At 36.1% G+C, this 14989-nt stretch overlaps 1 protein-coding gene across 1 annotated transcript in view; it reads left to right on the forward strand.

The window, feature by feature from the left end:
- Positions 1-14989, forward strand: part of RASGRP1 (RAS guanyl releasing protein 1) — a 40094-nt gene that overhangs the window by 15859 nt on the left and 9246 nt on the right. The window contains exons 3-9 of the mRNA XM_075711835.1: positions 2985-3090; positions 4287-4349; positions 6021-6152; positions 7253-7406; positions 10612-10785; positions 11519-11635; positions 13399-13674. Of these exons, the coding sequence (XP_075567950.1) occupies positions 2985-3090; positions 4287-4349; positions 6021-6152; positions 7253-7406; positions 10612-10785; positions 11519-11635; positions 13399-13674 (1022 nt within the window). The remainder of the gene's footprint in view (positions 1-2984; positions 3091-4286; positions 4350-6020; positions 6153-7252; positions 7407-10611; positions 10786-11518; positions 11636-13398; positions 13675-14989) is intronic.

Here is a 14989-nt window from a genome sequence, read left to right on the forward strand (position 1 = left end):
AGGGAATGGATAGCATAAAACTTAGTACTGCTTTAATGTGTGCAAAATAATTACATGTCGTTGTAGTGAAGTCTACCTCTGTTGTGAGATAGTTAGGTCTGGATGTTGTGAACCATAAATGCACTTTCCTTATGCAAGAAAATACCATAAATGTGTTGACCTAATCACTAATAGTAGGCTGAACATACTGTTTTTCTCTGCATCTTTGTAAAATGGAGAAGAGACCTTCTGGAGGACAGAAATTCAATCTGAACCTGGTGCCAAGTGGTACCTGTGTTATGTCATGGCAGAGGATTTTGGAATACGCCCAGAGGAGAAACTGCCCTGAGAGTGAGTTATTTGCTGCCTTTGTCAGCTGGAGATGATCTATATGGAGCACTTCTGAAAAGCTGGTGATTTAGTTACAGCTGTATATACTTAATAGTATGTGTCCACATAACCATTTGGCTTCCAAGTTAAGCATATATTGAACTGCTTTTCTGATTAAACAAGAGCTGTTGGATAAAGGCTCTGGCAGAACACCAAGTTTTGTAAAATGGATGAAAATTGATACAGGCATCTGTATGCAAGGCCTAAAATAATTTTGCTCTTCCTGAAGACACTGAAAGGCCTGAATAAGTATTGATTCCGGATGTCCCAGCCTTCCTCTGCAAATTTCCCACTTCTCCGGCATAATACTCGCTGTTTTGCCCTCAGTGCACCTGCTGTAATACATAGGCAGTTTATATCCCAGAAAGAATCATCTTTAAGTAATGACTGAAATTATGTGAGAACATGAACAAGGAATGCATAAACTTCGGTTCATGCTGTAAAACTGAGAACTTGTAGTGTAAGTCAAAGGCAGCTCAAGAACTTTTAGTTACTTGGGGTCTATAAGGCTTTCATTTATGGGGCTGTAGGACACACAGACTTTCCCTTCACCCATATCACTGTAGGTAAAATTGCTCCTTACAATTTAAGAGTAACTGCAGAAGGTAGATTCAGAAAATGGTTTCTCATGTTAAGTGTTGAAGATCACCTGATGCATAAAGTTCTCACTCTGGGCTTGATAGTGCTGAGTGGGTTGCTGCATGTTCACACAGGCTCTGCCGGAGTTTACAGATCAGGATTTTTCTGCTTATCTTGCCTAAGAGACTGGCTGTAGTAAGATATTTCAAGACTACTTATTGCATTGAGTTTCCTCTGAACTGAGCATGCTTTTGTTAGAAGAATTAAGTTACGCACAACAGGTGTATGATACCCAGCATGTCCTCTGCTTTCAGGGCTTCAAACAGTCAGCTAAAACAATAACTTCACTTGTAAACTACAGATGTAGGCCATTCTGAGTCACCTTCCTACTGACTCACCTTCCAACTGAACCACATCTATTTGGCATGAAATAGAGTCAGCCTATCTGCCAGCTTAAACTAAATTTGATGGAAACATAGGAATCTCAAAGAATTGCTTGTGTAGAAGAGAGACGTCCACATCGGTGCCCGCATTGGTGTAGGGGCAGCTGTGTGAGCCCAGCATTGGTTTGATTTTATTTGCTGTCCACAACCACAGCATGTATTGCTTTTGTGTTGCTGATAGCTTTAAGCATGAGTGAGGGGTTATGGCATTGTTGTGGGGAAGAGAAAGAAAATACTTTCAGTGGAGACTATAGTGATAAAGGGCATGAATAGGACTATTGCAGAGTGAAGAACGGAGGAGACAGATCTAGAGGAAATCAGGCTTTATTAGTTCTACCAAAGATCCAATGTATTGTTCAAAAGGAAAGGCCTGGGCTCTGGCATTCTCTCTTCACATTTGGTACCGTCCCATGGAAGGGTATGGAAACTCTTGCTCAGTGACTAACATGGATTATATTGTTTTGCAAGTAGGTTAAGTTTAATGTTCCTTTTTGGTGTTGTGCAATTTAAAAATGTTTTTTTTTTCCCCCCTCTAGTAATAGATGCCATTGCATATGCTGCAAATCTGCTGTTTACCTGCCTTTTCCATTTTGCCTTATTGTGCATTGCTCCTGTAGATTGTTCCTGTTACTGCTATTTTAAGTGATAGCTACATTTGTCCTCATAGAGGACAATGTATTTAAATTATTCAAAAAGGTAAATTTTCTTCTGTGCTTGAAAGGGTGTCTAATTCCAATTCAAGCTACTTAGATTCTCTCATGGCAGACTGTAGAAAAACATCATCTGTTAATATTTACAAACACTTTCACTACTGTGTGTGTTACAGAAATGGAAACTTTTTAAAATGTTCTGCTACATTTGATGTCCTTGATCTTTTCTGAATGTGGAAAAAAAACCACAAGACCCAGAAAATAGATGTAGTCAAAAAAACTTCTTTAAGTGAAATCATTGTAATGCATAGTTCAAGGAAATGCGTTAGGACATTTAGGTCCAGCACCAGCAGTATGCATAAGTTAACCTCTGGGCTTCTTGCATAAATTACATGTCATTCCATGGGCATCTAGGTATAGATCCTAACCTGTGTATGTACTTGAGTGTTATGTATGTCAGCTGTACAAAAAGCCTCACAAACATTTAAGAATATCACCATTCGGTTTCATAAATTCAGTCATGCCACTGACTGACTGGTATGGATCAGTAACTGAATTCTTTTGCTCTGCAATTCATTAATTTGTTTCAAAGGTTATACTCACCTGCCTAAAGCTAAGCATTTAAGTGCATTGCTGGGCTGAGATCATTATGTATAAATATCTGGATATTTTGATTGGTTTTGAGACACAGCTGCTTTTTTGCTTGCCTTTTTTTTTTTTTTTTTTAAATAAGGGTCTTCCCAATCATGGTAGTGAAATATAGTTGTTATATAGCTCTCATCAGAAAAGTGATGCACTTCCTAAGTTAGCAAGTTACTGCTGTCTTTGAAATAGCGTAGGTGAAAAGGCCTGATTAGAATTAGTATTCTGAAACAGCCTCTTGCAAGTTGTTTACCAAGGTATGCCAAGATATTAATATGAATTCTCCCTCTTTTTTTTTCAGATTTAGAAGGAAATGCATATCAAAACAACCAGCTGCTAAAGATAGTTCTGGCCATGCATCAGTTTATCATCTCCTCTGCAGACATGCTCCAGAAACTCATTGATCTATATCCTTTGTAATGTTCATTTGCTGTTAAGGTAATATTAGATAACTTGACAACTTTGAAATGGGTAAGTAGAGGATATTTAATCTATGAGTGTATTACTGTTCCGCTAATTAAACAACATACTTGTTCTTTACAGTTTTTCATTGTACAGTGTGTTTTTGTTTGATTTAGGGTTGGGGGTTTTGTTTATCTGTTTGGTTTAGCTTGTCATCCACAGAGAAAAAGATGAGACTCCAATTCAGATTTTAAGTAGGATAAATCATCCTCCACTGGCCATGGAGGGGACTATCTAGCAGATGTTAGATTAATGTAGGCACCTCAGTTAGGTACTGTGAACCTGGGCCTAAGTTTCAGATCTCTTTCTCTCTCTCTTTCTCTCATCTCCATACAAGTAGAAGAGCAAAGAACAAAAGTGTAATTTTTGAAAATACTCTGATGAAAACTTTCAACAAATATTGTTTCTCACTCACACACTCAAAATTACAGTGCACTGAAATAAATCATAAGCTTTTCCTTCCTATTTGTTCCCATTTTGAGGTGACTGCCCGGACTTATACGTGTACGTTCCTGGCTCATTAGATTTTTCACAATGAAGCTACTAGATCATATTGGCAATACTAGTCTTTCTTAGGAGTTTTAAATTGTGGAATATATTACCTGACTTCTTAGCTTTACAGAATGTTTACTTCTGAGAAAGGTGAGGTTAGCAAGCAGAGGAATTTCACACTTTTCTCTACCATTGTATACAACTGGTTATGTTTAAAAGAAAATAACATCTTTTTTGGAAAAGCTCCAGTGAATCATAATTGACTGAAAAGGATTTCTTCATAAAAACACTGATTGATAAATTTGGTATTACTGTTTCACATTTTAGGAAGATGTGCAAGTGCATGAGTTTTATTAGAAATTGTGAGGCATTTTGCAAAGAAACACATGTAGACAGCAGAATTATTTCACTACTTAACACTACTCAGTACTTGGGCGGCTACATCAGTATTACTCATAGTAGTCATATTTACAGTAAACTTTTGCTAACAGTTTTGGGATATACTTTGTATACACTTGTGTAAAACCCCAGTCTGATATTATATGACATCAGTAGAATGATTCCTATTGCTTGCAGCTAGGGAAGTATCAAGCATGTTGCATTTCATACCATATGTGAATGGATGCGGTTTTCCTTAACAGTTTTCTACCTATCTTGATGCTTTAGAAAATAAATCTTCCGTGCTGTGTGTAAAGATATGCTATTTTGTGAGGTAAGAATATTCTTGCTTGGTAGCTATTAGTCTGCAGCTATCTATGTGCCATACATAAGAATGCTTTCGAATATCTTAAGCTGACATTAAAAAGAGAAACAGCTATACTGCTTCAGCTTTTCAAGGTTCACTTTAGCAGCTTTACACAAAAAGGCCCAAGTGGCTTTGTGCAGATCCATTGAAGCCAGTGCATGAATTACTGGGTCACAGTTTTGAACTGAGTCTGTATGATTCTGTGTCTTAAACATCAGTGAAAATTGACAGTGCTCAGGAATTGGTAGCATTATGTCAAACTATAATATAGGTCTATTAAAAGAATGAAGTGGGATATTGCAGCTATTTTTATGTTAAGGAAAACTCTATTGTATTTGGTAGGTAATTCTCCTTAGTAATTCTACTTAGTCACTTGCAATGATCCTGGATCACTTTTTTTTTTTTTTAATTAAGTATAATAAAGTTTGATATCTTAGTTTAGAGAAACAGAAAAGAGGAAAAAAAAGATGCAACTCTGGTAATAGATTAGCATATGATATTTCTTTGTCACACAAAATGGGAAATAAGTAGTAACAGGATAGTAAATTTTTTTTTTAAATGGTGATGATTTTATTATCTTAAAGCAGATTATTTGTTAGGTCAGAACGCTTTGGTATTGTATGTGATCTGGGAGCATTTTTGCTTCTAGGCAGATTCCTACATACATGCTTCCATAAGAATGTGCATTTCCATTTTTCCAACAAGCAGAGATTTTTACATACATGGGTGTACTGGGTCTGGCTGGGATGGAGTTAACTTTCTTCATAGCAGCCCGTATGATGCTGTGCTTTGCATTTGTGACTAAAACACACCAACATTTTAGCTATTGCTGAACAGTGACTGCACGGTGTCAAGACATGTATCAAGTGTATCAATTGGTTGGTTGGTTGGTTGGCTTTTTTTCTTTCATTCAGTTATTAAACTGTCTTATCTTGACCCACACATTTTTCTCGCTTTTGCCCTTCCTATTCTCTCCACCATTCTGCTACAGGGTGGAAGGAAGGAGTGAGCAAGTACCTGGGTGGGTACTTAGTTGCTGGCCAGGGTCAACCCACTACAATGGGTGACAAGTCACATATAGGAATTGAAATACAAAAAAATATATGACTGAAACAATTTGAATGCCCAACATAGAAAAGCGTAGTTCTCTGAAAATATTTTGTGCATGTGAGATTGAATTACCTGTAAACTACTAAATATATCTAATTGGTAAATTTTTCTTCAGTTAACAGATAAAATTCTGACCAGTACAGGGCATTTTTTTTGATGTCCAGGCCAAATCATTTCAAGTTTTAAAGGAATATATAAAATTACCTAGAAGTTCATGAAGAAAAAATCAGCATGCGTATTATCTAGATTTAGTGTGAAACCGGGAATTTTAATAGTGAATTTATTGCACATGTATATGTAGTATAGTTCTATACAGCATTAAACCAGGTAGTTTCTAATTAATTTTTAGTCTTGAAATTTTGATTTTTGATAAAATCAAGGTAGCCTAGCAAAAACATCTAAAAGCAATATTTATCCCCTGAAGTTGGTCAAGAAGAAATACAACTACAATACAATCTAAATTTCAGCCTTGCTGATGTTAGAGTAAAACTTTTATTTTTGTGTTTCCGTATTTTCAATGTGCAATAGGTATTGGATTACAGAGTTCTGGGTTATGTTCAAAATGGACTCGAAACTATCTGCAACTATGGAGGAATTTCAAGAACTGGTTAAAGCTAATGGTGAGGAGTTACACTGTCGTCTGATTGACACGACTCAAATGTGAGTGCCAACATTTCAATATGCTTGGAAAACAAAATTTTGCTCTGAATTTCCTTTATTCAAATATAACATCTCTCCAGTATAGCAGGATAATGGTCCTATAGTGGGTTAATTTTAATAAGTCATATGTTATCTATCCTTAGAAGAGTTTATACATCATTATAGATGAAATATGTATTACATAGAGGGGCAGAATACCTTTCAAGAACTGGCTTAGGTTAAATTTAACTGCTGTGTAGACTTTGTGTTGATTCTCTATGCCAGATAAATTTCACTCTATCCAGGGAACTTAGAAAATTTGTAGAGGCCTAATGATTTTGAAAGATCACTTGAATTCAATGAGAAAGGAGAATACATTTTGATTGGGTAACAGATGAGGTAAAAAAAGTGTGTTTGTATTTTTGACACCAAAGGTAAGCGAGAAGATATAGTTTATTACATTGTCAAACTCTTGATACTATTTTATGTGATTTTAGTTATAAAATTGTGCTGTCAAGAATAAATCCTACAGCTATACATCACATAGTTCTTTCTTGGGAAGACAACCTTCCTTGTTATATGAGAGTAAGATAGTTCTATGGAACTATATAACAGCATCAATTCATACTTTGTTTGGAAATGCACAGGCAAAAGCAGAATTTGGCATACATTTTATATGTGGTGATGAAAAAGGATACTTAGTTTTTGAAATCCAATTAAATTTCATTACCCCATGGGCAAATAGCATAGGGGGTATGTTCATACTTGGAGGCTGGTCAAGAAAATCTGTAAGAATTATTAAATGGTGCAGCACTGGATGTGTTTAATGAAGACAAAGTTACGAACAGCAGTTCTGGAAGTGCAATATGTAATCTCATGCTGTTTAGTAATATAGCTGTATTGTACTTACGTGCTACATCAATATAATACTTAAAGACTCACAATAATGTTTTGTCACATAATCTCTAATGCATAAAAGGAGCTTGCTGTTTAGAAATTCAAATAATTCACTTTTTATTGCAGTAAGGCATGAAAATGTTACTTTTGTATTAGGGAGAGAGGTAAAGTTTGCTCTTCAGAAAATAACTTAGGGTAATTCTGTTTTAAAATTTGTCTAAAAGAAATTCTAGGGATTGGTCTAGAAAGCTGACACAGCGTGTAAAGGCCAACACCAGTAAGAAACGGAAAGTCTCGCTTCTTTTTGATCACCTTGAGCCAGAGGAGCTGTCGGACCACCTCACCTATCTTGAATTTAAGTCTTTCAGAAGAATATCAGTAAGTGTTATTTATTTATTTAAAACAAAGATGGGAAGGACGTAGAAAAGATGGGAGAGGGGTAGCATTACAGGATTAACCCTGCAGTGCAAGCTGTTGTACAAGCTGAGTCTGTATCCAGACTCTTTGTTTCACTAGTGTTGAAGGTGGCCAGTGATACTTATTCAGAGTACATACCCCTTTTGCTGCAGTCATTTGAGGGAGGGAGAGTGAACCTTTCAAGCAACTATGGAACAGAGTCGGGGCAAGGTCAGTTGGAAGGAAGAGGAGTAAACCATTTGATCTTCTTCCAAATACTCTCTTTTTGTTAGAACAAGTGGTGTCGTTGGGCACAGGAACAAGCAGCCTCCTTTGACTCAAATCAGTAAGTAGGCTGAAATGGGATGAAGGAAACTTGGAATATTCTCCTAGAACGCTAACCTCCTGTGGCTGTAGGAAACAGTGCATCATTCTTATGCAGTGACTAACGGACTGCCTGTATAGAAGGGGTCCACTGGACTCTGCTTGCCATTTTTGATTGTGCATAACAAAATAAAGCCTAGGGATAAGAAAGCACTTGAGAAAATGCCATTTTTTAATGTAAGGGGGGTTTAAAATATTTTACTAGACAAGCTTTCAAGTACACAATCAATTCTTATTTATCTTTTCTTTTGTTTGATTTGTTTTCTCAGCTAAGTTGGTAGCTGATAAGATGCTAACTTCCCTATGCGCCTTGGCTTCACTTGCATCCTTGTATGCTACAACATTACTTCTATTCAAACCTGATACGGTTCACACATGGAAAAGAAAAGCGAACATTAGAGACCAAAATCTAAGATGGTTGCAAAGTCAGTGTGATGATAACAGTGAAAGCAAAGTGGGGTTTTTAGGGGGTTTTGTTCGTTTTGGTTATTTAGTGGGTTTTTTTTTTTTTTTGAAACACTACAATTTGAAGATGAAGTCTTGCAAGGAAAGGGGCTTTCAATAGGCTTCAATAGAAGATTTCACGGTTGTGTGTTAGCATACTTTATTTTGAGCTCACACTACATGACTCTTCATGTTTTGTGTTAAATTCAAAAAGCCGTAGAACCAAAGTCATGCATAGATTGCTGCCTGTATGTAGGCAGTAATAATATGCAAAGCTTATATAACTCTTAATATTTTCAAGTTCTGTGCAGACATAAAGTAATTAATGGTTAATGAGCATAACAAGTATGATTGCAATCAGAGTGTCAGATGTGTCATAGAGTTCCAACAGTTACATACTCGTATACATTTTATATGCAGGGTCTCTGCATATGTTTTGGTGTAAATTGAGTTTACTGAAACCTCATATCAGAAAATAAGGTGTAATTATTAAATAGCTATATTCATTAACCATTTGCAGAATGTGTTCATGATATGCTAAGACACAGAATCCTTTTGCTATTCTAACATGGCAGCATATACTGGGAGAAAGGCTGCAAATGACCTGCTGTGTTATCAGTCACTGGAAGAACTGTTCATAGGTTCAGTCATTGGAAAGTCAGAAAGGAATACTTGGTCCCCTGAACGTATACAGCACACAGCAAAATCTTTCATGAGACACCATGTATCTTGCAGCAAAGAAAAATGCAGGGAGTGGTGTTCACAGAGTAATGACTGCAGGTATGCTGGAGTTTGGAAACCGTTTTAATTTATAGTTATAAAATACAGGGAGGCTACACTCTTTTCGCAGAATCTGGATTCTGCTTTCCTGTTGAGGCTCACAAGTTAGTCAACGCAATACCAGGCTCTTGCATTATTTAAGTACCTGAACTTCTTTACCATGTCTGCCACTAACAATCTTATTACAGCTGACCTTCTTAATAAGTTCTTGCACCAAAATTACTCTGAAACTTTAAGTACTATGTCAGATATAAATTTGTTCAACATTGAAAAAAAATCTTTTTCTGAAGGAGAGCTGCTGAGAACAATATATAAACTAATCAAACTGATTCATAATGGTACTGAAACTGTTATGAACTCCATAATTATGTAGTCAGAAATTGAAAAATTATCTATCTGTATAGAGTAGTTGCTTAAATTTCAAGATCAGCCAAATCTGGCTAGGGTTCAAAATTCAAACAATAATTGTAAGTACTATGTAATCTCAGAGACAGCTCTATTTATTACTGTTAATGTTTCTTCCATTTTTAATTTAATAAGAGGGCAAATCCAGAGATATCTTCTGTCATATCTGCTTTTTAAAGTATTAATAGTTCTTATTAAATGGATGGAAAAAAGTTCAAAAGCTGAGAGAAAGTGAGAGAGGGGGAGCAAGAAACAAACAGCAGCCTGACAGTTTATGACCTTTTCTTGAGGATCAATGCCATTCAGCATATTCTTGTGGCCTTAAGAAAGGAATGTGTGTCTATTACAGGTATGAATGTTTTTGGTAAGATGTCAGTATTAGTAGTCATAGTAAAGAATGGATGTATAAATCCTATGTCACATTTTCTGATGATTCAAATTCTTGTGTATTCTTGTTACTGGATAAATCAAGAGAATGGATAAACATTGCGTCAACAAAAGCAAATGATTGCTTCTCTTTGATCTTAATGGGAAGAGTGGCTTAAAAAATCTACTTGTCACATACAGGTGTCTACTGAACAATTTTAGATCTCTTTGGTTAAATAAGAGAATCTCATGAGCTGTATTAAAAATATTAAGCAATCTGTAGCTCTCATTGTTAATGGTCTTATCTCAGTTTTATATTAATCTCATCGAACTTGCTTTTTGTATTAGTGTAGCTTAATTCAGAAGTGTGCCCTAGCTACATAAATGGAGCACTTCCTTAAATTTCCTTAAACTATCACTAAGTTACTAGATTTCACTTTAAATTCAGCTTAACCTTCCCTGTAGAAGCCTAGACTCAATTTATCTATGGAGCCACTAAGGCTGGGAGGAAAGCTCCAATTCTACTCATCCTAGGGTTTGTAAGAGCCAAGGCTCCTGAGATATACATGATGCAAATGATGTGATACAAATTATGGTGAAAGGATGCTTTTGGTTAATTCAATTAGTTCAGGCCTTCTGCTTTGAACTGAACAAAGCTTTGACAAAGGAGAGATTTCAGTCTTAGGGATATTTAAGGTGTAAAGTATATCTTCTATATTTCATTTGAAAAGCAGACCTATATCTGCACACAGGTCATGAGGTATATGAAACTGTAGATGAGTTTTCTTTTTTTTTTTTTTTTTTTAAGTTCTCAGATTATCAGAACTACATTGTGAATAGTTGTGTGAAGGAGAATCCAACAATGGAAAGATCAATTGCTCTTTGCAATGGTATCTCTCAGTGGGTGCAGCTAATGGTTCTTAGCAGACCAACACCACAGCTTCGGGCTGAAGTGTTCATCAAGTTCATTCATGTTGCACAGGTCAGTCAAATTTTGACATGTGTGGTGTTTATTTTGTCTTTCTTTGATACAGCCCTTTAGCTGGTCTTCCCACGCTGCTACTGTAGGGTCAGCTGGGAGTGTTGCCACTGGTCTCCTGGTTCATACATACAGCATGCATATTTGTGTATGCTGTGGTTTCATACCAAGTATTCAGATATTACAGTGTCATGGCACCATGACTTTCTCATATCCATTCTGAAGAAATTGTTTTCACTGAAAAACTAGACTTGCTTTTGAATCAAAATCTGGTGAGATTCCAAGCTGTGACTGCCTACCTTTCCAAAGCATGAACCGCTATCATGCCTTTGGCCATAAGTAGAAGCATTTCTACCAGATACTCCTTACTGGATAGAAGCAGAGCTATGGTCCTACTGGTATTCTTTGCGTACTAATTCAACTGCAGTCATAACCAGGATAATTGGCAGTGTTTCCTAGTTGTGGTAGACTGCGGGAAGAGGGAAGAGTACTGAGGAAGTACTTTGAAGACTTACTGTATCTGCAGAATATCTGATTTAATAACAGCAGAATAAGTACATGTCACACCCTGTAAAATCACAACTCATTACCAAAATGAATGAAGTCAAATGGATAGTGGCACAAAACTTGTAAGACTTTAGAGGAAGACAATAGAGGAAATGTAGAATTTGGATGTGCATATTGAACAACTTGAACCTTTAAATAATAAATACTGATTGTTTGTATGTCAACACAGAAGCTCCACCAGCTGCAGAATTTCAATACATTAATGGCAGTGATAGGAGGTCTCTGTCACAGTTCCATTTCCAGACTGAAGGAAACAAGCTCATGTGTTCCACATGATGTAATTAAGGTTGGTATCACTCCTCTGAGTTTTACAAGTAAAGTAACTTTTAACTTTTTTTGTCATTGCACACACAAAAACCTTACTTCATTAGATAAGAAGGAAAGACAGAAAAAAAGAAAAAGGAAGACTTCCTTTTGTTTTTGAAGGTTTTTCTTTGTCATTTTGTCTCTACAACACCAGTTACTCTGACGTTTCCAACCCCACCTTTCTTCAAGATATGTATAGCTTCTCTAAAGTTTCTCTTTTAATCCTCAGATGTGACAATCTGCATTTTAATTTATATGCAGTAGTACAGAATTGCATTCAAACACAGAAGCAGGGAATTGGATCCTAGAACGTTTGAGAGCACAACTATTGTCATACATAGCAACACTGACTATCCTGAGAATATGAAATACTAGCACAGACCTCTGCACTTTGAGTGTAAAACTGAAAGGACCGGGTTTGTTCATCTGATCTTTCCCTGTGACAAATTTTATCTAGTTCAGACTTGAACAAACTTAGCCCTAATACACACACATTGTAATGCAGTGGAATGTTAGGAATCAGTTGCAATTTCCAATTAAATTCTTGTGAAATACAGATAGAGATTTTTTTTGCTGAGATTCTGGCTACTAAAACTGTGAAGGAAAGCCTATTTATTAGCAATGAAATGGCTTCTTAAATGGCTTCTCAAGAGACTAATATGCTTTATTATTTTGTCTTGTTTGGGGCCTGAAAGATTTCATGTAGGTATCTAATGAACCTGTTTTGATCACGCTATATTTAAACAGCTTGAATGAACAGTGCATACCTGGACTATAGACCAGAAGTATGACCTCCTACTGATAATGGCTGCAGCTCTCAGGATCTATAAAACCAGCTAGCAAGCTTATTTTAGAAGCATGTTGTTTTACAAATTTTGTCATTATGAGGAGTGAACTGCATATGTGTCCATCATTTGAATAACTTTTGCATCAAGAAATTGTATACAAGTGCTAATAGAAAGCAGGTAAATAAAGGCTGGTAATTAGTGACTTGAGAACATACTTTAAAGTTTAACTGTAACAAACAGTTTGTGAAAGTTAAAAATCAAGGGCTTAGACAGGAACTTCCACAAGAAAACATTGCTCTATAGATTTTATAATGTGAAGAGTCAGCTTTGTACCTGTATAGTTTTAAACAAGGGAAATACTTATACTGCTAGACTTCAGATTCATTTGGCCTTTACAACAAGTCCAATATATCGTTTCTTCTTCATTTCCACGGAAAAAAGTTTTCTTAAAAGCACATATGTCCCACCTTGAACTGTAGTAGGAGTTCTGATCATGCTGTGATGGGACCATAGCACAGTGTACGGTTTCTCTGCCAGGACTTTTCCAATTCTAGCAATTCCAGCTGGTGACCTGGAAGCCAGAGAAGTGCATTCCACATTTTAAGGTGAAGATGGTTGCTTTTATGAAGGTCAGAGAGCCTGTGCTGTGCTTGCGCGTTAACTACATACACATTCCCTTGATTGATCCGATTTCTTTTCCTTGACTAAACAGGGAATGTAGGAAGACCGGCATTATAGATTAGGCTATAGATTAACTATCTATAATTCCATATCATAGATAGTTAAATTAGGTGAGGTGAATACCTAGATTTCATTTGAAGCCTGAAGTTTTAAAATCTGTTTCAAGTGTCCTTGTGAGTAAATCCCGTAACAATAATATGGGAAATTCTTGTGCTGTATGACTGGAACAAAAACAGTAACCATTTTTGATATTTTGCTTTCTTTTTATTTTTAGGTGTTTAATGAAATGACTGAACTGCTTTCATCTTACAGAAATTATGATAGTTACCGACGTGCTTATAACGAGTGCAGTAACTTTAAGATCCCAATCCTTGGGGTCCACCTGAAAGACTTGATATCACTTTATGAAGGCATGCCAGACTACTTAGAGGACAAAAAAATTAATGTATACAAACTGTACTCTCTGTATAACCACATAAATGAGCTGATACAACTGCAGGAAATGCCACTTCCCCTGGAGGCTAATATGGACCTTGTTCATTTGCTTACAGTAAGTCTGTTAGATGAGATAAATACCTCCATTTTAAACATAATTTCATATACCTCTGAAACAACTAAGTAGAGAATTCCATTAATTATAAATAGATAATATTTTAAGGTTTTTTTTTTCCTTAAGGAGATGTGCAGTAATAGAAGAAGAGAAAAAGTTAGTGATACTGATTTGTCTGGCAGCAAAGGTAGAGGTGCCAGTTCAGCAGTATGTTTCCAATTATTTCTATAAGGGAAGAAGGAAATGTTTATTTCTGCTTCGCTATAGTAGTATGCATTGTCTCTGTACTTTCACTAAGGAAGTGCTCTGAATCCTCTACTGATTAAGCCTAAATAGGGAGAAAGGTAAAAAGCTTCCTTAGATGCACCTTGGAGGCAGAAGATGGCATACAAAGCTTCCTTGTGTTGAACACACAAACTTTCATGTAAAAGTTCAGTCCCTCAAGATGTGTAGGGTTAAACATACCACATTTCTAGCCAAGTTTCTTCTGGGGCTAAAAAAGCTGTCTGACATAAACATTAGTCAAATATAATTGTTGTATTACTCTTCCGGTCATATCTAGTCAGTGCCATGTTACTAACAAAATTAATACTACCTGGGATGTGTGTCACAGCAATAGTTTTAGCTTCTCCTAGTAAGTTAAAATACTACCTTTTATTTAAGTAGTAAATCTACCTTTCTTGTTTCTGAGTTTTGTTTGGCCTTAACAAGTACCTCAGCTTGGAAAAACTAGATAGGCTGCTTCCACTTTTCTGAGTACAAGCCCTGTCTCAGCAAAAAGCTAATAGATAAAAATGCTTATGTGCTTGAGGTTATTTGTTCTCTCTGGGAGCACTTGTGTGAAATTAAGCACATATGCTCAGGGCCTGAAACAGAGCTACATAGAGTGGTGAATTTCTTCCTGCTAAATATTTTAAACGTTTTGTCTCAAATTATTAAGTCCCTTTTTTTTTTAATAATGTTTTATAAAAATGGCTATTACAAATATGTAGAACTTCGGCCACAATTTCATGCAGCTATATATGACAAGACATAAATTAAAAGAAATACCTCATTTCAAAGCAGGAGCTTCTAATCTGCGAAATTAAAAGAAATACTCCATTTCAAAGCAGGAACTTCTCATCTGCTAATATTCCAGGGCACATAATTTTCCTGTTTGTTCCCTGATTTTTCAAAAGTCTTTCTCCTTCTTCTGTTTCGTTTAGTCATATGCTTTCCCATTAGCAGGCAAATCAGTTTGAAGAGGTATTAATAATTATGTACATAAGTCAATAATTCATAGAAGTATCGTAACACTTGGACCTTTGTTTTTTGA

Source organism: Pelecanus crispus, chromosome 6 (genome assembly GCF_030463565.1).
Source record: "Pelecanus crispus isolate bPelCri1 chromosome 6, bPelCri1.pri, whole genome shotgun sequence".
In the NCBI taxonomy this organism is placed as follows: domain Eukaryota; kingdom Metazoa; phylum Chordata; class Aves; order Pelecaniformes; family Pelecanidae; genus Pelecanus; species Pelecanus crispus.